This window comes from Cervus elaphus, chromosome 24 (genome assembly GCF_910594005.1).
Source record: "Cervus elaphus chromosome 24, mCerEla1.1, whole genome shotgun sequence".
NCBI lineage: Eukaryota > Metazoa > Chordata > Mammalia > Artiodactyla > Cervidae > Cervus > Cervus elaphus.
Window position 1 is genome coordinate 61,987,666 of NC_057838.1, and position 25,170 is coordinate 62,012,835.

The 25,170-nt window shown below is 41.3% G+C and overlaps 1 protein-coding gene across 3 annotated transcripts in view; it reads right to left on the reverse strand.

Moving 5' to 3' along the window:
- ARIH2 (ariadne RBR E3 ubiquitin protein ligase 2) overlaps positions 1-24,834 on the reverse strand; it is a 36,573-nt gene extending 11,739 nt beyond the window's left edge. The window contains exons 1-5 of one of the 3 annotated variants that reach the window (XM_043886533.1): positions 24,658-24,834; positions 21,858-21,933; positions 20,196-20,538; positions 766-833; positions 210-273 (exon numbers count right to left, since the gene is read on the reverse strand). In XM_043886533.1, the coding sequence (XP_043742468.1) occupies positions 210-273; positions 766-833; positions 20,196-20,444 (381 nt within the window). In that variant the 5' untranslated portion in view covers positions 20,445-20,538; positions 21,858-21,933; positions 24,658-24,834. Of the gene's footprint in view, positions 1-209; positions 274-765; positions 834-7,468; positions 7,515-20,195; positions 20,539-21,857; positions 21,934-24,657 lie in introns of those variants that run through there. The other 2 variants (XM_043886532.1, XM_043886534.1) reach the window with 2 other exon arrangements.
- Positions 24,835-25,170: the final 336 nt, after the last annotated feature.

A 25,170-nucleotide genomic window follows, 5' to 3' on the forward strand; every position in this document is an offset into this window, starting at 1 on the left:
GTGGGCACCCCAAGAACACAGCAGGAACAGAGAACAGGCTGCATGTGAGTGCAGGAGACAGGTGAGGCTGGAGAGGGCGGGCAGTGATTCACTCCTCGTCTATGAGGAGAATTTCCAAATGATATCGGAAATGGAAGATTAAACAAAGTGAGACGGTTCTCAGTAACTGTGAGCGCCACAGCAAGAGTGCGTCAGGAGGGGACACTCACATGTTTCGATGGATGGGGCTGGACTCGGGCCTCAACGAGCAGCTGGGCAGAATTAGACTTGTATCTACAAAACACAAAGCAGAAAGGGAATCAGAGCTCCAGTTCTGGAGGTATGGTGGTAAATGAGCTGACCTTTTTCGCTGAAGGTAATAAGCACTAAGTCATTTATTCCACTTGATGTGTCTGAAAGAAATAACTGGAGATACTGCCAAGTGTTATCTAGAAGGGCACTGATTTAACATTAATGATAGCATAAAAACTCTGACCTAACTTCACTGTCCAACAACAGGGGTTTGGAGTAGGCTGGAACATCAATATGATAAAATACTGTACCTCCATTAAAACTGGGGGTACAGAAAGAATATGCTGAAAACATTGGAAAATGTTCACCATATACTGAGAGAAAAAAGGCTATAAAATATGACCCAGTGTTTTAAAAATACAACCTGCACATTGTAAGGATATTCTCCATAACACAGACAATTATTACCACTGTGTGGGCAGGCAGAGAGAAGTTACAGACAATGCCATCTCTTCCTCCCCCAAAATACCTTACCTGTCCAGTATCTCTGCAACTTGCCAGTGGAAATTAACTAATATAAGTTTAGCAACTGAATGAGATACCTAGAAAGAAGAAAAAAAGAAATCAAATTATAATGTAGTTTTTTTCCAGAGTGCTCTTACACTTTGAGAAATGCACACATTCCTCTCTACTGCAGGTCCAGGCTTGATTCTTGGTTCTGTTTTATCGTTTATGTTCAGACTCTTAAGCAATTTCCTGGATCTCTCGATTTTTCAAACTTTGTTTTCATTAGCAACCCTTCAAAGAAATTAGTTTGATTTCAGACTTACACAAAACCATCCTATCTACAGTAAATAAGGACCTAGAATCCAAAGTAAGCAAAAGAGCTATAGGTTCCCTAATGTGATTTATGTTTGCTGAAGCTGCCGTAGGAGGCCATACACGAGCACCTCCAGCTAGGCGTGTTACTTGCAGAAGCTCTCCAGGCTTGGACTTTTTATATAAACCCAGAAAAACAAAACAAAGCAAAAAACACCCCTGGTTAAAACCTCTGACTCTATAACAAAACTATTCATCCACAAAGACCACTATCACAGAATGAAAACAGAGACAAAGCATTTGGTATAAATGTTAAAATTTGCTTGAGAATACCTTTTGGATACAAATATATTTTTACAACCTGAAAATTATATTGTTTTATTTTATTTATTTATTTTTGGCTGCAGTGCGCCGCTTGTGGGAGCTTACTTCCCTACAGTGGAAAAGTGGGGTCCCAACCAATGGACCGCCAGGGAATTCCCAAAATGAAATTTCTTGACCTTCCCAAAGAAAGAGAACTTCAACACCATACCTGGCCTGATCCTTTGATCTCAACAGCACGAGCAACAGCAATAAAGCCTCAGAATTAGCATACCAGGTGCAGCCCCTCCGTGTGCGGAAACGACACGGGCCGCCACGGAAACTGAACATTTTACTGATGACCACAGGTCCACTGTGACCAGCTCAGTATTCCAGTGGAGTTCTGGTGAGAACTGACAATGTGAAGAGAGGACGTGTCTCAGTTCAGCTCCGTCGCTCAGTCGTGCCCGACTCTGCGACCCCACGGACTGCAGCACACGAGGCAGCACACCAGCACTCCAGCACACAACTCCTGGAGCTCACTCAAACTCATGTCCATCGAGTCAGTGATGTGTCCAGCACCTTATAAAACTGAATAGATGTCCATCTATTCTTTCAAAGCCAACTGCTGAGGATCTATCAATATATACAACGCTGTAGGCACAGGCGCCTCCCTCCAGTCTTCTACAGGAGGTACTGTGATTGCCCACAGTGTATCACAGACTGTCAAGGACTCAGTTTCCCCCAATTAATCCATTATGAATGTGAAGGAATTTTGAGACCATTAATTAAAGCAAAACATAGAATGATGGCACCTTGCCCAGTAATGGACACCAAGAAGATCTACAGGGAAGTCAGGATACAAAGGGGCTCTGAGCAAAAAGCAGCACAGGGTTAAGGAAGAGTACCTAGGAGAATTTACGCTAACAGGTAGTCTCCGAAGAGAGGCCACCTCCTCCCTGATTTGGGTCAGGACAGAACTGACTTCACCACCCACTGTCACCCGCAGCAGTCTCCCAGAGGAAGAGATGTCAGGTGATGTGTGGGGGAGGGGGGCACTACTTAAGTTACCTTTAGCAAGAGGGCCAAGACAAATATATGATATTAAAACATTACAGATAAAAATCTGTCATTCTCAGAGTGCAGACAGCTGAGCTCAGGAAAGAACTAGCCAAGTATTCACACCATATTACTATGTAATGCTCAAAGAGCTTGGCAATCCATTCTGAATCTATTAAAGTTGACACTTGGTAACTGAGAAAAGTCTTCCACTCTTTTTATGTGTTCAACTGTGGAAAACAAGAGTCTTCCAGCAGAACCAAGACAAACTATTGCTGGACTGTTTTGATCAAGCAACTAATAACCTGTGAGTGGTTAGGATTATGTATTACCAAGAAGGACTTAAAAGTATCTATGTATGTACCTATGTATGCATTATCAAGTAGGTCTTAGAGCATTCATTCATTCATTCATTCATTTTTGGCTGTGCCACAAAGCTGTGAGATCTCAGTTCATGGTGGTGAAAGCCCAGAATTCTAACCAGTAGGCCACCAGGGAAACCCCCCAAGAAGAACCTATAATGAGGTCAAACCTCTTCCAAAAAGGGTGATAAACAACCACTGATAACCAAAATAGACTTAATGACTTGGGAAGGACACATGACCATGTCACATTCAAGACAAATTTGAGGTTCTATAAGATCAACATGTAATAAGAAAATTAAAAGTCTTATTTATGTATGAGGCTTTTTTCCATTTCTGAATACACTTTCAGAAAGGAGAGCAGGAAAGAATACCTCTTTCAAATTCACTTTATGAAGCTAACACAACTCTGATAAAAGGCTGATTTAACATGTGAAAACGCCTAAAGCAATTCACTGAATTGACAAAGTAAAAGTAGAAAAAAACCCAAATGATCATTTCAATAGACACAAGAAAACTCATTTGACAAAACTGAGGAATCACTCAAGATAAAAATTCTTAGCAAATTAGGAAGAAAAATAGAACTGCCTAAATCTAATACAGGGTATCTAAGGAAAACATTATACTCTATAACAACACAGTGAATGCTAAGATCAGGGACATGACCGGGAAGACCACTCTCATCATTTCATTTAACACTGTGCTGAAGGCCCTAACAAAGCATGGGGGGAAAAAAAAAGACACACAAAAAGAGACACAAAACTACCAGTAGAACTAATAAGTTTAGTAAGGTTAAAAAAATAGAATGCCAATATATAAAAATCACAAATGTGTTTCTACATAGTGGCAAATAAAAATTAAAATTTATTGATAAATATATTTTATTTAACTGAATATATCTAAAATATTTCAACGTTAATGCACTGAAAATTATTAATGAACTACATTTTACATCTTTTTTTCCATCTAACTGTTCAAAGTCCATTGTATTCATAATTATAGCACATACCAATCCGAACTGGCCACATTTCAAATGCTCAATGGCTACATGTGATCATAGCTATCATAATGCAGCTAGAGACAGAACACAGCAATCAAAATTAATCAAAATCAAAGCAGGGGGTTAGGGTATAAATTAACAGTTGACCCTAAAATGTATGGAGAGAACCCTGAATATCCAAAGCAACCTTGAAAGAGCAGAGTTGGAAGAGATTTACACCATCTGACTTCAAGACTTACTAAAAAGCTACAGTAATCAAGACAGTGGGTACTGGCTTAAGGACAGACATATATACAGATCAATGTAACAGAATAGTAAACTCATACACTTATGATTAATTTTCTACTAAGGTACCAATGTAATTCAACAGATGATAAACCAGTCTTTTCAACAAATGGTTCCAGAATAACTGAACATCACTATACAAAATACAGAACTTAAATGCTTAGTTCATGTCACACAAAAATTGCCTCAAGATAGTTCACAGTATTAAATGAAACTGAAAACTATAAAACTTTCAGAAGAAAATCTTTGCAATCTTGGTTTTTTAGGTAAAGATTTCTTATATATGACACTGAAAGCACAACCCTTAAAAGAAAAAATATGATATACTGGAGTTCATCAAAATTAAGTTTCATTCTTCAAAGGACATTATTAAGAAAATGGAAGAGACGAGCCACAAAATACATGATTTGCAAGAGAAAAAATAATTGCAAATCATATATCTGATAAAGAACTTAATTCAGAACATATAAAGAACTCAAACAACTCAAAAAGCTCAACATTATTAGTCATTAGGGAAATGCAAATTAGAACTACAAGATACTACTTCACACTCACTAGAATGATACAGAAGACTGACAATACCTAAGTGCTAGCAAGCAGGTGGAGAACCCGTAACACTTATATAATGCTGGTGGGAATGTAAAATAGCAGAGTCTCCTCAGAAAACAGTTTGGCAGTTTCTTAAAATGTTAAACGCAATCCCACTGCTAGATGTCTATCCAAGAGAAATGAAAACATGTCCATGCAAAACACCGTTATACAAACCATCACAGCAGCATATTTCATGAGAGCCAAGAACTGGAATCAACCCAAATGTTCATCAACTGATGAATGAATGAATAAACAAAATGTGGTATATATCCATAAAATGGAAAATCCTCACTGGGCAGTAAAAGAAAGCATTACTGACATATGATACAACATGGATGAACCTTGAAAACATGTCAAGTGAAAGAAGCCGGACACAAAAGACTACATACTATAAGATTCAATTCATATGAAATTTCTAGGAAAGGCAAATCTATGCAGACAGTAAGATGATCAGTAGTTTCCTGGGACTGGGAGTGGGGACTAACTACAAATGGATATAAGGGAACGTTTTGGCTGATGAAAATGTTCTATAACTTGTGGTGATGGCTATACATTTGTTTACATTTACTACAACTCTTCTACTGGTACACTCTAAAATGGATGAGTTTAATGGAATGTTAAGTAATACTTCAATAAATGCTAAAAATAAAATTGATCAATGGACAGATACATGATAAAGTAAATGCAGGAAAAAGTTAGCACCTGTATCATCTAGATGGTAGACAAATGGATATCTACTGTACAATTCTTTAAAAGTCTTTGTATATCTTCAATTTTTCATGAAGTTGGAGAGAAAGTTTGCCAACTTTAATTCAACAGTAATCTTCTGAATAAACAAATGTCACAAGAAACAGAGGGTTGACCCTTACACCATTGCATCAGAATAGTTCATTTTGATCTTTTATGTACTCCTCAGAATGAAAACATCCCCTTCAGAGTTTTGAACATACATAGTTCTGACCAAAGATGAACTGACTAGACAATGTGAATTTTAGTATAAGTAGGTCTGCAATGCCATTAACTTCACAACACTCCGGATCCCTCTAAACCTCCCACACCAAACCCTCGAGGGAGGGAGGGAAAGTAGTGGTATACAGTTCATCAAACACTGGAGGGTCCTGAAGTCCCTGGGTGGTCTGGAGAAGGCTTTCAGAGTCAAAGATGGAGTCAGATCATGGTCAAGGGTAGCCCATCTTCCTTGCCCTTCCCTCTCATTCCCTCTGCCTTCAAACCTGACCCACGATGGGTCAGAAGGCTCTGGAGAGCGTTCCGTGAAGCTTGAAAGGACCGTGGGGTCACCTCTGTCATCATCCAGCCTGGACTCTGCTCTGTATTGAACATCCAATCTGGCTTGGCTTTGCCATGACATTTACAATCTCAATACCCTCAGATGGTTTTCAGATCTTTATTTCAGGGAGCACTTGGCTACATGAATGTCAAAATGGACTTGGCTGCTGGACATCAGTATTTCCCAGAGGTTGCAAGCAAACTTCTGTCATCCTCCGTAATTTGTGTTTGGGAGAGACCTTTAAAAAGCTACTTTCCAGATACAGGCCCTCAAAACATGTTCAGTAGTTACCACCTGTGCAGACACCTAAAGGTGTAGGTGACTGCTGGGGAATCAAGTTCTCCTTTCTGTTTTTTAAATAAAGAATATACAAAGTGTCCATACAATTCTATCCCTGCTTCAAAGCAGGGTTTGCTGGGGTGGGTGGGGAGGAGGTGGACCTGAGGCCTGAGGGGGAAATCCTGGATAGCAGCCAATGATGCTAAGATTTTCTCACAGAGATGCAGTGATGTGTACATGAGGATTTTAGCTGCTGTTATCAGCAAGCCATTCCTGACATGGCTAACAGCACACAAGTCCACAACCTCAGCATTTCAGGAGATATTCTGGAGGCACTTTCTTCTGTGATCTAAGGGCTTCAGAGACTAGAGAAGTGAAACTGTAAATAGCGAATAGGGCTTGTCAACTTGGAATGGAGACTATCTTGATAAGATAAAACTTCTGGATCTATGCGGCCTCTGACCCACTCAGTATAAGGAGACAGATGCAGGATTCCAGGAGCTTAGAAAATGCAACTCCAGCAGCAATTTGGTTACTGGCTTATATTTTAGCCTTCCTATGACTTGCTGCCCCACTCTGTGTTTCAATTCTCTTGTATGTATTTTCTGTTAGGTCCCCAAGCAGAAAGCAGACTATGGTGAATCTGTTTTTCAAATCACAGGACCCCAAGTCCACCTGAAGTTCGTTAGTACATGAGAGCTTCAAATTTCTTTTCTGATTTCCACCAAACTCTTTCCCCAGAAAAATTCAAGTATCAAAATTTTATAAATTAATCACTGGAACAAACGTTTTTGATCCCCTGACCACAAAGCACTTAAAATACCAGAGGGAGATAAATCCTGCCATGGAAGGAGATGCTCAGTACATACAACATTCTGGATCCTTTCTAATACACAGCCAACATCTACCTTTGGGGAAAACGTATTCAGAATTTCAGGAAATTTAACTGATATTACTTGACATCCCAGAGCACTTGGATTGTATACATTTATTATTCAAGTAATGCACAGGACATGCTAGTTTGATATACGGATCAGGGCACATACTGAATAGCCTCCACTCCTGACAACAGCTCCCCAGGAAAACCCTGAGCATGGTTAGTTGCTTCTTCATCTTTTTCGTCTCCTACAGTTGGTTCAAGCCGTCCAGTCCTTGGGGACGAGTTAACAGCACAGCTTGCAAATAGATTTCTTCCCCCAGAAAACAGAAATTCAGCAGCCCACCAGAACTGTCACCAGCCCTTCCCACACTTACCAGTGCCATAGGGAGGATGCAGCCGATGGCAGAGAGCATCAACGGCCTGAAAAAATACAGGTGGTAGTTTCAATTTTTATTTAGAATTCTTACTTGCCAACTGCCTGAAATCTTTTAAGGCTACCAGAATGGGGCTCCATGCCTCAGCCTGTTGTTAAGCCACTTCATGGTCCAATCACATTTGTTAACAAACACTAGTGGTCATTCACTAAAAGACAGAGAGGAAGGAAAGGAGTGAACAGTTGGCCAGCTTCTGGTCTAGGGTAGGAAGGGACGTGATATGGGAAAACTAGCCTAAGGAGATCAAGATGGATGGATTCAAGTCTCGGAGGGCAGAAGGTGAGGTGAGAAAATACTGAAGGAATAAGAGAAAGAAGTAAGGTTAAAGCACGGAGACAAAAGAGAAGGTGAACACCAGGTTAGAATGGGGCAAAATCAGCGGTGGTGGTGGTAGTGGGGTCCCAGAAGATAGGCTCTTAGGCAAGATCCAGCCCTCAAGTCTAATTTCAGTGGTGGGCCTTCACTCCTCCCATACTCCACCACCTCCATACTCTCAGACTATAAAAGGTCAGCTCTCTGGCACCTTATTCTAACTTTGCTTCCTTGCATTTTCTGTCCATGAAGGGAGAGCTGACTGGTAATTGAGGCACCGACATGTTATAAATGCTCTACAAAATCTGATTAATGAACACTAATTTGAAGATTTCTCTCCAGTCTAACCTTAATTTAGTTCTGTTATGGTCTCTGATCATTAAAATCAATGCCAAAAACATCTAAAGACCTCACTAACTACAATTACTTATGAAAAATACAATAAAACAGAAATACAAAAGTCATCCCTTCCTTGACCTTGAGGGTACTTTATTATGAAAAACTCTGAGCATCTACATAAGTGAAGAGTATGATGAAACCCATGTACCCATCACCTAGCTCCAACATCAACTCAGAGCTAGGCTATACCTTACCTACCCCACTACCCTCGAGATTATTCCAACAAAAATCTCAGCCAGCATATCTTTTCGGGTTTGCATTTCCATGAAAATCTTCTGGGAAACACTTAGTACAAAAGACAGATCACAGCCCCTTCTAGAATTCCAAAAGTTTTTCTATGGAGGAGCCATATACAGTTAGGATGAATACTACTTTAGTCAATCAAAGTCATATCCATTAATCACAACCAAAAGGAATGTAGATAGGAGCTCATAGACAATGAATGACACACAGTAGGACTAAAAGCCAAGTCTCCTACCATATTCCTGCAGCTACAAGCCCATCTTGTCCACATGTGATCTCAAACGATGCACTGTCTCTTCCAGCTACAGCGACTGTGAGGAGGGCAAAGGAGAGGGAATACCAGACACTTGTAGGGAGTTCCAGCTAGGTCACCTCTCTTCTCCAGAGGGTACCTCAGAGCCCAGCATATCTTAGCGACAAAGCCACAAACTCCAACAGCATGTTTCAAAGACAGAGCCACTGAGAGCTGCTGTTAACTGTGCTCAAAACGTATCACATTTCTGTACCCTTACATGTTTATATAAATAAACCTCCATAGGAATGAAGTTCTTTTCTGGGGGAAGAGGCTTCTCACAGCACTTCCCTTCTCGGTCATACCTAAGCACCGAGAGCAATGCCTGTGCCAGTACTAGGTCCCATATGCTAACACTTCCCTCCACCTGTCTCCTGTGGTCTCATCTGAAATCACTGCCTATCCACAGCCTCCTCCAGAGCCCAGGCAGGCAGGCAGGCAGGCAGGCATCAAAGCCTTCCAAGTCCTCAGGGGGTGCACAATCTAGCAGGAGAGGCCAGATACAGATCTAAAAAGGAAGGTTTAAAGGGAAAAAAAGAATGGTGAGCTGAGAGGTCTTTTAAAGTGACAGGAATGGCAGAGATGCTGACAGGAGGATTGAGGAGCCAAAAATCTAACGTTAGGGAGCAGAGCAGGAAGAGTTCAGGCTGGAATCTGGAGAAACCACTTCAAGTTTCTCAACAGAGCAAGATAAAATGGTGTTTTCAGCCGCTGTGTCAGAAAATATGGAATAGAAGCAGAAAACATTTTATTTATGCATACCTGCTTTCTGTCTTATCATTCTAAAAAAGGAGGCAGAAAGTAAAGGCCAACAGGCCTTTAAGTTATTTTATGGTAGAGGTTAAACTGGTTTTTCCCCATCTTTCTTAGCATCTATCTAAAAGTTAAAACAACAGAAGATACTCAGAAACACTTGTTTTATTGAGAATCAACAAATTCTCAACCTATCCCAATTATAGCAAACTCGGAACCTACTCCAATTATCACTGAACAAAAAATAAAATGGTTCATAAAATGCATTTTGATGAAAAGGAACAATATCTGCCACTCCATCCCACCCCATCCTGATTCTCTCCCAGTCTTCCTAGCCAGGACAAATCTCTCCCAGTCACTTCTCTGGGTTCTTCTGGTTGCTACCAACATCGCTGAGCGTGCCCATAATTCTCTACCAGACCTAGCTTACTTATGTCACTCCCTACCCACTCCCATCCCAGCCCCAACTTCTGAATATTTAAATCACTATTTTCAGTTCCTCTATCTGTAGCCTTTGTAATTTTAAGACATTGTTTACAGGACCAGAGTTGCATTTTCACCCCTGAGCTTTTTCAATGGCACTCTCCTTGGCCCACTCAAAGAATGTTTGTACCTCTGGCATAAATACATTATCATTATTAGTAGCTGCCAATCACGCATACTTGTGTCTCATGGTGTTTGCTTTGCATTTACTTGGCTTGTGATTTTTGTGTGTAGTTTTTCTGCTTTGCATGGGAATTCTAATTCCCTTCCCCCTTGTGAAGAGTTCTCTGGTTTCTCACCACTTCCCAACCATTTTTCAACTTCTTCATTCTATCTATTGATAGGAATCCACCTCACTCCTATTCCAGAAGAAATTTTTCTTGGATCCCACCAAGTTTCTGTTCCAGTCTGGGCTGACCATTTTCCAGGCCTGCTACAAGCAGAACATGGGATTTTTCACAGGACAGCTAGGTTACTCTAATTATTTCTTGAATTATTATTTTTCTTTTTTGATCTTCATCTTGAATTACTTCAGCAAAGGTACAGGGAAAGTAAATATTTGGAGTCCTTGCTCATCTGAAAATGAGTTTGTTTTTGCAATGACAGAATTGTAGATTAAAAACTCTTTTTCCTCAGGACTTGGAAGACCATTGCACCACTGTCTTCTGCTTGTCAATGCTGGAGATGGGAGACATGATTCTCATGTCTTTTAGAAAGGTGTATATTTATGGAAATCTTTAAGGTTTTCTGTTCTTGTTTTTCTGAAATTTCATAGGGACAATTCTGGCAATGGCTCTTTCTTTACCCTTCTGGGCAACAGACAGACACTTTCAATACGAAAACTGTTCCTTCTGGCTCTTGGAAATCTTCTTTTACTTTTTTAATCTTTTCTTTCCTTCAGTTTTCTTTGTTCTCACTTGCCACAAATTCTGGTAAATCCTGGGTATCTGGATTCAATCTCCATGTCTCTGTTTTTTCACACACACACACACACACACACACACAGAGCCTGTATTTTGGCTTTATGTTGAGAGATTTCCTTGGTTTTATCTTCTGATCTATCTATGGTATATTTTTTAACTTGGCAAACCCATAATTCAACTCCACAGGTTCTTTTCTGCTTTGATTTTCTTCCTGACGGCATCTCTGATTGTTTTACAGAAGCCACATCTTGAGTATCCTGGCAAATACTAAATAGTGCACTTCTAAAAACAAGCAAAATTACTTATTGGTCTACATCAGCTACAGTCAATTTCTCTGTTTCTCTTCCATTATGCATGTTTTCCTCAAATGTCTGGTGATTCTTGGTTAGAATCACCATTCACAATCAACAAAATGAAGGGCAACAAGGGGGATGAAGTACTGATATAGGCTACAACTTGGAAGAGCCTCAAAAACGTATGCTAAGAGAGCCACCAGACACACAAGGCCACATATCCATGATTCCATTTCTATAACATATATAGGTCAATCCAGAGACACAGAAAGCATATTTGTTGTTGCCAGAGACACAGGGAGTGGAGAGTATACAGGCTTACTGGGGGTTTTCGTTTTGGGGGTGATGAAAATGTTTTGGAACTAGATGAAGAGGATGACTGCCCAACACCATGAGTGTATTAACATGCCACCAAACTGTACACTTTCAAATGGTGAATTTTATGTGAATGTTACAATTTGTAAAAAGGGTGGGTCTCAGGAAATGAACCCTAACTCTTGTACATGAACAGAACCAGGCAACTGCCAGGCTTCTCTTTAGGGTGAATGATTGGAAGCAGCTATTATTCAAGACTCAAGGGCTCCAAAAATGACAAATAAAGATAGCTAAATCTGACCTTCTCTAAGTGCCTGATTTCCCTAAGATTATCCAGATTATTTTGCCAAGAGAGAGACCAAGTGGGGGTGGGGCTGGCTGTTCCACATACAGACCTTTAATTAATCCTCCCATCTGCAGCACATTTATCTTCTCCAGTCTAAATCAGTCAGATCAAAGCCCACAACCTCTTCAAAGATATGCTGGACAAACCGGCTCCCGTGTGCAATAATGTCCCATATGCTGCCCCTACATGTTCTCTTTGTTATTCTGTGTTTGTAACATATATATGCCTTTACCTTCATTTTCGTGGTATTAAAAAATAGAGAAGTACTTCCATATTTACCTCATGCTCTTTAATAATCTCTCTTCCTGTCCTCCCCAGCTCACTGGGCAACCATTAATTTATTTTCCTTTACAACAGATAAGTTTGCATTTTCTAGCATTTTATATGATTGAAATCATAAATTGCTTCCCCCACCACCACCCCTGAGTCCCTTCATGCAGCATATTCTGAGATTTATCAATGGTACTTATATGAGCAGCCCACTCTTTTTATATTGATGACAGCATGCTGTTCTATGGGTATGCTACTGTTTGTTCATTCATCTGTTTGTAGATATTTGGGTTGTTTCCAGTTTTTGGCTATTGCAAATAAAACTGCTATAGACAGCCGAATGCCAAACAAACAAAAACAAATGCAGAAGGGACAAATGTACATGAGGGCAGCCAACCAACTTGAAGCAAAGACTTGAAGTGTTCTACTAGAGTGTCATAAAATAAAAAGCCTTTTAAGTATTCACATTGTATTTATGATTGCAGATACTATTAGTCATTTTCACAGCTACTCATTATCAACGTGGACATAAGAACCCACTTTTATTTTGATAAGGAAATATGAAGTTACATTTAGATATCAAAAATATTACAGGAATCCTATCCAATTTGTGAGTACAGGTGGGCAGTTTACATCCTACTCCCATTCTGGTTACAAAACCAGTACGCTCCAAATGTTGGATGTATCTTTTCAGCAGCCAAAAAGAGGATGTACTGCTCACTCCTCATTTCAGTAACCTGGATCGTTTCACAATTTTTTTTGTACTTCCATGGGAATATAATGTCAAATACCTCATCTCACCTCTGAAAATTCTGTTTTATTACATCTGCACGAAGTTCAGTCTTCTACATGAGAACTGCCAAAGCTAAATCTGACATGCACACCAAGCTAGGAACCACACATCCACCAGATATATACTATCTATATTTAAAACTCAGCTGGCTTAGTGGAAGCCCTTAAACAAGCATATCGTCTATTTACAAATGGAAACATATAGATGTACAGCCTTGGGGTTAGATGCTCAACTTTTGCAATTACTGGCCTGGGCTTGTTTAGACAGTCATATCAACAATAAGCAACACTTACTGAGAACAAAACATAACCAGGCATTTTTGCTTGGTGCTGTTTATACAAAGAAAAAGTATGGACCTTTATCTCAAAGAGTTCAATTCCTGGCTTACAAACAGTTAGTATCAGTATATATCAAGAAACATGCAAAATGTGGGGCAGAGGTAAGTGTCTGAATCTGCCTGGAGATCAGAAGTCAAGGGTAAGTCCTCAGTTTCCAGCTTGATGGATGTGGTTATCACCGATGAAGACAGAGAATCCAGAAAGCCAGGCTGGATGACACTGGAATATTGTAAAAGGCAGCAAGACTGGAAAATGATGGTGAGCGCACTGAAGAGACCAGTAAAAGTCTAAAACAAGGGAAAAAGGAAATGTGTGGGTAGAGCATGTACTGGGCAGGAAAGAAACTGTTAGTCAGAGAGAGCAGCATTCCCGGATAGAGACCACTCTTTGTTCACGACTATAAGAACAGCTCTGTTGTCCTGTTAAACTCTCCAAACAAACATCTCACTCTTCTTGCCTGTTCTTTCCTCTATTTATGATTGATTACTTGTGGTTATCACAGCAAAACCATTTCATGTTTATAAAGGGCTATGACAGTTCAGAGAAAAGAGAACACAACACAAGCTTCGAATTCTGAAATCCATGTCAGTTTAAGTTATCGAGCCACAGCAGGACACATTTCAGGTGAAGCAGGATGCGAAGCTTCCTGCTGTCTCAGTCTGTACCCCTTCTCAGATCTTTGCTCTAAGCCTTCCCTCTTTCAGACACAGAAATCGAATCCTTTACATTTTCCTGGGGCAGCAGGGCAGCGAACTGGGGCAGAGCAAAAGTTAAAGTGCTTGGGAGGTGTTTGGGAATTCCCTGGTGGTCCAGCGGTTAGGGCTCTGAGCTTCCACTGCAGGGGCCACAGGTTTGATCCCTGGCTGGGGAACTAAAGATCCCACATGGTGTGTGGTAAGGCCGAAAAAAAAAAAAAAGTAATGAGGCCTCTTAAAAGCAGGATCCTTAGTAAAGGATCTCAGAATTAACTAAGCTAAGCAAGCTAAGCACTTCACTAAGGAGTGCTGTCAATGCAGGCACGAGACCAAACACTGCAGTTAACTAGAAATGCAGAAACAAAAGACAGACCATATTCAACTATAACCTCTTCCTGGTCCCAATTCAAAATTCAATTTGTGTTATTTTCACTTTTCTTATCAGGAGGCCCCACGAGAAGGACATCAGAGTATCTGGATGAAGGCAAGAGAGCCCAAAGTCCATGATCCAAGTACCACATGCACACTCAGAAGTGTCAGTCAGTAATACATCACCCAGAACCTTCTGCAATTTGGTTCCCACCCTGTGACTCAAAATGCACAATCCTGAGAATGTGTTCTAAGGAACCACAGCACACATGTGACAGCAATATTTTCATTATTCAACTCCTGCCCTGCTTCTACCATGACCATGTTTAAACACTCATGTGCCAGACACTTTATGTGCATTATCTCACTTAATGCTGTGAAGAAGGTATTAATTATCATTATTTTATAGATGAGGAAACTGAAGCTTACAGATGTTGAGAAACTTGCCCATGGTCATGTTATATTAAATGGCAGAAAAGGAAGCGGAACTCAGGCTAGCCTGACCACTAGCCGTGCAGACTCAACAACACACAGGCCACATCCATGAAAATGCTCACAGCAATATAACCAGTCCCCATAACTGTAACACACACGTACTCACCTAAATGCCTAATGGGGAAAGCCGGAGCAAATGATGGTTCAAAAACAAGACAATGTGTTATACATAAAATAACATATGAGGATGACATATAAACAAAGGAAAGTGTTTGAAATTCACATTTTTAAAGACAGAATATATAAATACATGCACATAATGAATACTAGAATGTACTGTCACCCAGAGTAGAGATTTTCCGTTTTGTCCACAGGTATGTTCCCAGTGTCTGGCACACAGCAGATGCTCAATAAATAGTAGCTGAGTGAATGAATTGTGGAAAAGTAACATTATCTATGAATACCGACAAGACCTGTGGGATAATGAGCAAGGAAGAAAGCTTTTATTTTAGGGTAATGAAATTATGAATGGTATTCTTCAGTGGAATTAGAATCACCCCCTTGATTACACAGTTCCTAAGGCAGTGTGCAAGTACAACAAAAGGCCAGAATGAAAGCTGGCCTTGAATCTCATGGAGAGGTTCTTTTCCAAAAGGCAGTGAGCATGTGGTATGTGGTGCCAGGTACGCAGTGAGGGCACAAAGTCAATGATAACAATAACCTTTCTAAGCTCGCCAGACAGGCATAACTCTAGCACTAGCAGCTCTTAGGCAATTCTCAATGTCACTCTGGACATTTCTCATCTCCCTTTAAAAAACACATTTACACACCAGTAAAACACTTACCAGACTTCCAGACTAAAAAGCATGGTGAAGTATGTCAACACATCCACTAACGACCAACTATTTGAAACACAGGAATTTAATCTAGATTCTAGTGAGATAGAGGCATGCAAAGAAACCTGACATCAGATCATAAAAATAGAAATAAGACGGCCGCTCAGCACACAAACATTCAGTGTTACTGGGCCCAGCTTAAAGACACTTTCCCATGAGTAGTAACATGAAAACAACCATTACTTGGTTAATTAATGAATGCATAAATAACAGTAAAATGTTCTTACATTCAGCTATACCCAGATACAAGAAAGTAAATTTAATAAATACAATTAGTCTTTTCCAGATATTATATAAGAACTCAGTGCTACTTGAGAGAAAGGATAAATATAAGGTAATTCACCCACAAAAGGGAAAAATGACCCATAGAAGAACTTGGAGAGATTTTTCCAGCCACAATTTGCTGAATAGCAAGCACTAGATCTTAAAACAAATTCAAGCGAGAGGGTGGCAGAATAGTCTTCTGGGGAACATTCTCCCAGCTCTACTGCAGTTAATATAGCAATTTGTGAGGCAAGAACTAAAGTAAAAACACTCACAATAATCAGTTTATATCTCTAACCCTATTTGAGGAAAACCAGGCTTGAGAAAAGTAAGCAGCACAGTTCAGCAATGAAGTTTAAAAAAAATCTAATTCTTTCCTTCAACAGCAAAGACACTTTAAGTGGCACTCATGATCTATTTCATTCCTTTTTACCTATATATCTCCGTCTCCACTCTAGCCCAGAAGGCAACTTCCCGCCCCCATGCCTAACTGACCAGTGGAATTCTATCACTCCCATTCCTGTCACATCCCATCTTGAGGTTCTCTTATCAACACAAAGCTGAGAGCTCACAGCAGCTCCACGGACCAGATCTAGTCCAAAATGGACTCTTTCTTCTCCTTTCTGAAGCTTGGGCGGGGCTCTGAGCAGCAACATCCCACCTTTCCTGCCCACAGCCCTAACAAGCCGCTGAGAGAAGGAGCAGACAACTCGGCAGGCACCTCCAGCCCATCATCACCAGTCAAAGCCAGCCTGGGCTCTGTCTGAGGCTGGAACATGGCTGAGCCCCTTCTTGAGAAGCCTGACAGCAAATGCCCCCTGAGATTCAGGGAAGAAGTACCAACAGGATTCGCTGAATGACAAAACTCTTCTAAGTTAACTATACCACATTTTGCAACGAAAAGGGTCTGTTATTACTAGAGAAGGCCTCCTGTATCTATCGCAGCAATAATACTTTTTTGTGTAAGTTTCATATAAAAAACAGCATCTAAAAAAGGTAACTTTGCTCATTTTTTAAAGACTCAAATATCACAAAAATATTCGTCAGAGATTGCCCCCTCTTGCAACGCAATCCACCTCATTTGGCAATCATTTCATCTTTCACAACTATTTCATTTGTGTGGGATGATAGCTCATTCTCTAAACAAGGCTTCTGTTTTGCCATTTGAATATCAGCAGTTCTCCCTCTACCCCATAACAGGTAAGCATTTTCTCCTTTGTCTATCCTCAGCCCTGAATTTAATTTTTCTGGGCACTTTCTTTTCTCAATTAATGATCTTACTCAAGGACTGGTCACAGAATACATATAGGAAGTTACCCTCTGATAGCAAGAGCCCTCAATAAACCAAAAGCCCAGTGTCCCAGACAGCTGGGAATTTTCTGCCTAAGAGACTTGAAATCCCAAAAGGTAACTGAAGGTTTAACTTTATGTTAGTCTATGGCTCATCCATAGGCAACTGCCAGAACACAACAGAATGAATAACACAGATCAGTGGCTAACTGATGCCACTTCTCAAACTCAGCTTTTGCTCATGGATAGCTAGCTGTTCACGAGGCTCTAATTTGAAACTACATACACATCACATTTCCTATTTGCCAAATAACACCTAAATCGTATGAAAGAAATATCTCAATAAGTCACGAGTATGCAAACAGCACGTGATTGGTGAGGGAAAGTAGTGACCTGGGTGACGATTACTGAGCTCCTTTCTCACAGACACATGCAACAGGAGTGAGAGTGGCCAAAGCACCTGTGAACACCATTCTGTAAACTCAACACTTCAACTACTTCCTCTTATCTCAAAAAAATTTCAAATACAAAAGTAAAACCAATGCTAGGTTTTAGCCAGCCTGAAAGAGGAAGACTGTGTGGAATTCCTTCCTCCTGTAGTCTTGACCAAGCCGTTTCTGCCTGTCATCCTTGGTCAGATTCCTGAACCACTCAGAATACCACGGAGCCCCCTTATGTGCAGCCAAGCCACCAGAAGAGCCAGGACCTCGGCTGCCCAGGCCGAGAATGGAAATGGTGTTAACACACTCCTCAGTGAGGGAGGGGAAAAAAAATCCAGCTTCCTTTTCTACCATCATCTAGAATTTCATAGATTATCTTTTTCTCTGCTTTATTTTCCCTTTCACCCTTTCTTGGGGTTTCATCTTTCTTCTTTCTCTCTTTGTTCCTTCATCTCTGTTCCCAGTTCTTTTGGTCCTATTTTTCCTGATCTTGCGGGCAAGAATAATGCCCTTTTACAACAGTAGAGGATGGATAGCATGGACTAGGGAATCGAGCTCATGCCAATAAAGTCAGCGACGTCATCAACAGTCGACAAAATCCACAGTGCCCCCAAATTATTCAATGCCTGCTGTGGATGAACACTGATAGCAATGATGGAAGAGACAAGATAAAAAGTAGTTTCTGCCCTCTGTGAAGTGACAATCAGTGAAGAGAACATCCAAAAATATGTGAAAACGTAAAAACGACATCAAGCAGTCAGAAGATCACACTATATGAGTTAATAAACTTGGGTTGCAACATCTGGGCCCTGGGACCAAAACAGGAGCCAACCACTGAGGTCTAGAAGGGTGCGAGGAGGCTGACTCGGGGAGGGCGCAAGGTAGGCCTGAGAGCCGTGAGGGCACCAGAGCACGGGGGCCTCCCCAGGCCCACAGCAAGACGGCCGGGTGAGAAGGGAAGGGGTGAAACGGTCTACTTTACGGATTTCATTACAATTTAAAAAAAAAGAAGGAAAGGGCCTGTGCCTTCAGCCATCTCTGGCAGAGTGAGAAAGTCGGCATGGGGGCTTAACAAACTGAGAGTTCCTATACATAGGTGGAAACATCCTGATGAACTTTGCCAACTGATACTGTCCAGAACTACATACCCGACAATTCCTTCTCTAATTTTAAATACCAACACCATGTAAAATATGGTTAAAGAAAAAGAAACTAGTTGACCAGAGAGGGAGAGGTGGGAATAATGACGAAGGAAGAGATCTGAGATCGCTTTTCTACCAGGGAAATGCCCCAGCAACTCTGCTATTGTTATGAGCAGAAATCCCAAACCCCGAGGTTCCAATGGGTCTTCATTCTTCAAGTTTTCTGCTGAGCGCGAGAGAGGAAACCTGCCCATTTCTAGAAGTGAGTTGCACAAAATCTTTAGCTTTCAGCTTCTAGCTAGCTGCTAATAAAGCCCTGAGTATCCAAATCCAAGGTATTAGTTAACATTTGCTGATCACCTGGAAAAAAAAAAAAATTCCCGGACTAGTAGGATAAAGCAACTTTTACAGTACGGCACACGTTCGTTATTTCCATTTCAATACCAACATGAAAATTATTTGGTTGAAATCATGCCAATGTGCTCTTGATCTTCAGTTTTAGCGAACAATAAAATCCATGCAACAGCTCCTGAAAGGAAGGTCAGTGAAAACCGTAAAGTAGGAGAAACGTTCCCACTTTCACACAATGGTCCACATGAGAGGAGAAACATGCTGGGACACTGCCTGAACGACTATAATAATATTCACAGTAAATGGTGTTCTATGTTTTACTCTGTACTAGTTCGATATTATGTAATACAAAATGTCCATTGTGAGGATAATACCTGGCCTAAGGTGCAAGACATTGAAAACTATGCTAGTTTAAGTGTTAAAAATAAGCCACTTGCTAGAATAATCAATTCTGTTACTTATTTACAATTTCAATTTCATACTCCCTCAAATCAATGAAATACAAGCTATGAGAACTTACTTTATTCTTGGTTACTGCTAAAATCTCTTTCAACATCGGACATTAGTCACCAGTATATGAAACAAATGAACTCATTAGCCTAGAAGCACCGATTATTCACAGCAAACTGGGAGATCTAGGAACTTCTCTTAAGAGATTTATCAGTCGCCCACACACTGTTGGGTGATTCTGATGCTTATCCTATGTTACCTCATAAAATTTCATAAGACTTTCTGAAACAAGTGTTAATCTACACAGCTCTGCTTCTGTGTATTTCTCATCTACTTCCCCTGAATCCACTCCACCCTGCCTTTCTAATTCCTAGTAGTCTGAGAAGCTGAGGTCCTGTGATATGCACCTAGTTCAGAAGACAAAGCAAATACATGAGATGCGTCCAGAGGACGTAACACGTAATTCAGTTTGGCTTCAAGCTACAGTCCATTTAACCAGTCTGGAGACTTTAGCAACAGCTCATATTTAGATTTAATTTCAGGGATTACACTTGGGAGTTGACAACACTGCTCACCTTTAGGACAGAAGCTAAGCTGGTCATGTGCTCATTGAGGGCACCCTCGGACTCTTTGTAGGTCAAGCAGGTGAACTGGTATTCCTCAGGATCGAAGGAGTCGGCCCCCTGCTGCTCCACATCGCTGGCCACTCCCACGTAATAGTCCTCTATGTCACCAGGGTCCTCGTCCTCTTCCTCCTCCTCACAATTTGGGTCATAGTCCTCTTCATTGCTGTCAGACCCCTGGCTATTCATGTCCACAGACATCTTAACATCCAGTCAAGTTGCAGATCAGGAAAGCAGTTTTTTTCCCTCCCCCCAAACTTCACCACTTTTTCAAACTCATTAGTGTTTTTGTCTTCTAAGGGAGGAAAAGAAAAAAATATGTGTTAGTTACTTTCACTGTGAAAAGCTGTAACAGAAACCATTCAAGAACCAAAATGGCACAGCCCTGGTCCTGCCCCTACTATGGCCTATTCCAACTCTCCTCTCATTCAGGAAATCTCACCATCATCTACCTGCCCAGGCTTTTCAAAGGGAAACCCTTTCCTGGAAGGGTCTGGCATGAAACAGTAAGGCTGTCTGCTCCATGTCAAGGAGTCAAATTCCCATAGAGTTGTCCTTTCTGCCACAGTCCTTAAGAGAGAAGCACGTTCCCACAGCTGATTACCCAAAGCAGAAGTATCCTAAAGGCTGAAGAGCCAATGTTTAAACTTTCTCAGCCAATCGTGCCCTACTGAGTGGTGACCCAGAATATAAATTCCATCCCGCTACAATTTCTGGGGAAATAAACCAGTGTTTTACAGACATCGCTCTCACATATATGGGAAAAAAAGGTGCATAGTAAAGAAAAAATAAAAACCACACAGCTCTTCAACATCAACATCCTCCTCTTGTCTGCAAAGGTAACTGATTTTTCCACTTTAAAGGGTTCTACTAATCCTCTAAAAGAAGTACTTAGAGGCAAAGAAACTGACCCGATAGTGAAGGAAAACTACAGATATACTACTTTGGCAGGATTGAGCCTAGGAAAAAACAGAATCTACCTAGGGTAAAGAAACATGATCAAATGGCAACAGCTACTGAAAAATCCTCATATATCAAAATGTGACTCCATTACATATAAATGAAAAGAGAATACTAGTTGAAAAAGTAAAACAGTCACATATCTTAACTCTTAGAGATGATTTTGGCAAATACCCATTAACTTCTCTACACAAGAACTATTTCAAGTGACCGTTTCCAAAGAACAGTATCAAACAGTGATTTAAATCTAAAACTAAGAGGACCTTAAAATGCAAGAGCATGTGGACTGAATGGAATGAAATAATTTATATAACCTAATCTGGATTAAATACTAAAGTAAATTTAAAACCTATTTGAAGTAGATAATCTCTCCAAAAAATTAATAATGAGAAAAAGATTAAAATGAATGTCTACTGAATATGTAACCAGTCTAAAGGACTACAGAGTCACATTTTAATGATATAAAAATATCAGTGAATCTACCTCTGATATTTTACCTATAAATGCTTAAATTAAAAAAAAAAGTCACACTAATGAGAGGGCAGTTTGACTTTTAACAAATTGTGTTATATGCTAGAACCACCTAATCACAACTGAACTTAACTATAGTATTTTTCCTTTAGGAGAAAGAATTAATCTTTAAATTAAAAATACCTGTAATTCTTGAAGATTTTGCAGGAAGATGTCACCTAAATAGTCATTCATATAATTTCATTCATATAATTTCCATCTAAAATGAAAAAAGATAATTCTATTTACATACTATAAAACAGGTACCCCACATTCACAAATTTTAAAAATAAAGACATTTAAAAGAACAAGCAGCAAAGGACCAGAAATTATTTTCTTATAAGTCCCATAGAAATCCACTTCACAATTATATTGACATGAGTTACATGGCCTTCTAAAAAAAGAAAGTATTTAAAGTAAACAGCTAATAATAATTTAACCCCGGGTACCCAGTTCCCTCTCATTCGTTCCCTCAGTTTGAAAGTCCACCACTTCACTTCTTTTTCTTTAATTTTTATTGGTGTATAGTTGATTTACAGTGCTGTGTACCACCTCGCTCATATTGTTCAGATTTCCTAAATTAACTATTTTCCTAAATTAACTAAATTAACAATTTCAATCTTAAATGTTACATAGAGATTGACAAAGCAAATTTTAACTGACTTGAACTGGGCTTTTACCATAAAGTCACCTCCATTATTGTACTCTAACACTTATAGAATACTGTTCTATATTTCAGCTCTCACTTTATTCGTGAAAAATTATTTTCAAATTAAAAAAGTCCACAAGAGAAATAAAACAAAAATTAAAAAAAGAAAATAACAAGAATAGGGGGAGGGTGCAATTTCCTAGTGGTCTAGTGGTTAGGGCTTAAAAAAAGAAAAAAAAAAAAATGTTCCTAGTACAATGCTCACTAGGCAGTATTAACACCCATTTTGTACCTCTCTTCTGACATGCTCAAGGTATACTGGACTTTCTCAGAGCTACAGATCCCACTATCAAAGACTAAGTAAGCATCATTCACTTACTTAATCAGAAATTTTAGGTCCATGTTTTTATCCTTTTAAATTTCTTGGAAAACCAGCAATAACTTCCAAAGAAATACTTCTAACACAGACAGGCAAATATAAACTAAATGAAAATCAAAGTCCAAACAATGATTGTGGAAGATGATTTCCAAAATAGTAAAGGAACAATTGATTTCTTAAGTCTGTTTTCTTTTATCTGCATTTTTACGTAAGATACTGCTTATTAGGCAAATAAGCATAAATAGCATTACAAATACTGCTCCCATCTATAAAATAATCACTACCAAGAACAGCTTTCATTTAATGAGAGCCAATTTCAGGTCAGACTCATTCTCATTAAATGTTTATAACCCTACAAAGTGGCGATCATCCTCTTCTTACACATGAGCAAACTAGAGTTCAAAAAGATTAAGCAACTTGCCCAGGACCACGATGCTGACAACCAGTAGAATCCAGCATCATACTTTTCACCAGATCTGTGATCTATGAGGACTCACAATGCCCCATTCACCCTCCCAAAGAGCCGAGTATTATCCAAAGCTACCTACAACCACAACAAAAAAAGCAGTTTTCACTTTCTCTGGATTTCCTGCCAGGATTGGGGCTTCTCACCAGCTAAATATTCAAGTAGCAGGGGAAAACTTCAGGCTCCCTTCCAAAAAGGGGGAAATCATTTCAGACTTATTGGGTGCTCTAGGTCCAGATTTAAATAAAATCTTAATTACTAATGTTTTCAAAGTTAAATATCCCTATTCTGTTTAAAAGAGTGTTGATACTGTTTAAAGGGGCCAGTATGTTATTGCTTCATTAACACAACAGATGATAACGCTTTGATTTCCTTCAGATGTTAAACATTAGCCTTACGTCCCAAACAGGCAAGGAGTAACAGAAATTACTGCGCTCCCCCTCGCGCCCCCCACTCCGCATCGAAGTCTCTTGTTCATAAGAGCTGCCAACCATCCGGGACTAAGGAATTCAAATAGAAGACTTCTCAGTATAAAGCTGACAAGAACAAGACAACAGACTTTTTGGTATCAACGTTTACTCCAGATATATTTAGCACTGAAGCTCCATTTACTAAATCCACATTTCCGAAGAAAACTAGTTGGTACAAAAGTATGAACCCTGTCTGATGGGGTAGCCACTAACCACATGTGGTTATTTACATTTAACTCAAAGATGAAATAAAACCTGACACTTGGATTTTCAGTCGCACTAGCCATAAGTCAAATGCTCAATGGCCACATGTAGCAGCTAGTGGCTATCCTGGTGAACAGCAAAGGTACAGAATAGGACCGGTGTGGCAGAAAGTTCTATGGGACAGGGTAACAATCAGTACTGAGGTGAAGTCATCCTGAGAACCCGATCGTCTCTCCGGCGGCTACCACAAGCGGCGTCCGGTGAGGCGGCGACGCAGCTCCAAGGCCGCCTGTCCCAACCTCAGGCGCCGGGATATATCCTGAGGCCACGGAGGCCACGCGCTGTGCCCCCTCACCAGCAGGCGTTAACTAACCGCGCGGGGAGCGGAGCACTGCGAGAGCTCCCGAAGATGACCCGAGTGGGGAGCCCCCGGAGGCGCCGCGTTTCCCCGGCACGCCGGGCGGGGAGGGCCTAGATGCGCCCGGCGCCAGTCGGTCAGAGGCGCTGGCCTGCGACCTCTCGGCGAACTGCAGGCGGCGGGAGGCGGAAAGACCGCGAGACATCAGGCGCCGGTCCGCCCTGGCCTCGGCCACCCGCAGCTCATCAGCAGGATGGCGGAGGGCCCTGAGACCCAGTACGAGATGCCGGGGGCGCCGGGACCTCGCGGGCAGCGACGAAGGCGGAGCCCCGGCCGGGCTAGGGAGGCGCGCGGAGAGCCCACCCCCTCCCCCGGCCCGCCGGGGTAAACAAGGCCGCTACTCGCGCCGCGCACTTACCGGGAGCCGCGGCCCCGCGGCCGCTGAGCCCGGGCGGGCCAGACCGGGTCGGGCCAGGCCAGAAGAACCGGACCCAGGCGCGGCGGCGGCGGAGGCGGCGGGCCAACGCCGGTCAAGGCCCGCGCTGCTTCCTCCGGCGGAGCCGTCGCCGCAGCTCCGGAAGTGCTCGGAGCGGTTGCGTCACTTCCCGCCCGGGGTCGCCCCGCGGTCGCCGGGGTCGCGACAGGCGCTGGGTAATAACGCCTCTCTGCGGACGCTTCACTCCAGTCCAGCGCAGCGACCGGATTACGCCCGCCGCAAGGCTGGCGCCGACGGCTAGCAGCGGAGAGGCTTCTTGGAGAGCGGTCACGGCATCGCTGCGGGCTTTCGCCTACCAGCGCCGCCGGCCCGGATCATTTCAACCAGGGTTTTTGTTGTTGTTGTTGTTTTTACGGACTTTTCTCAATTCACTGTACTCGGTGTCCGGCGCGAAGACCTCCAGTCGTTCGTGGAGTGGATAAAGGACTCATGTTT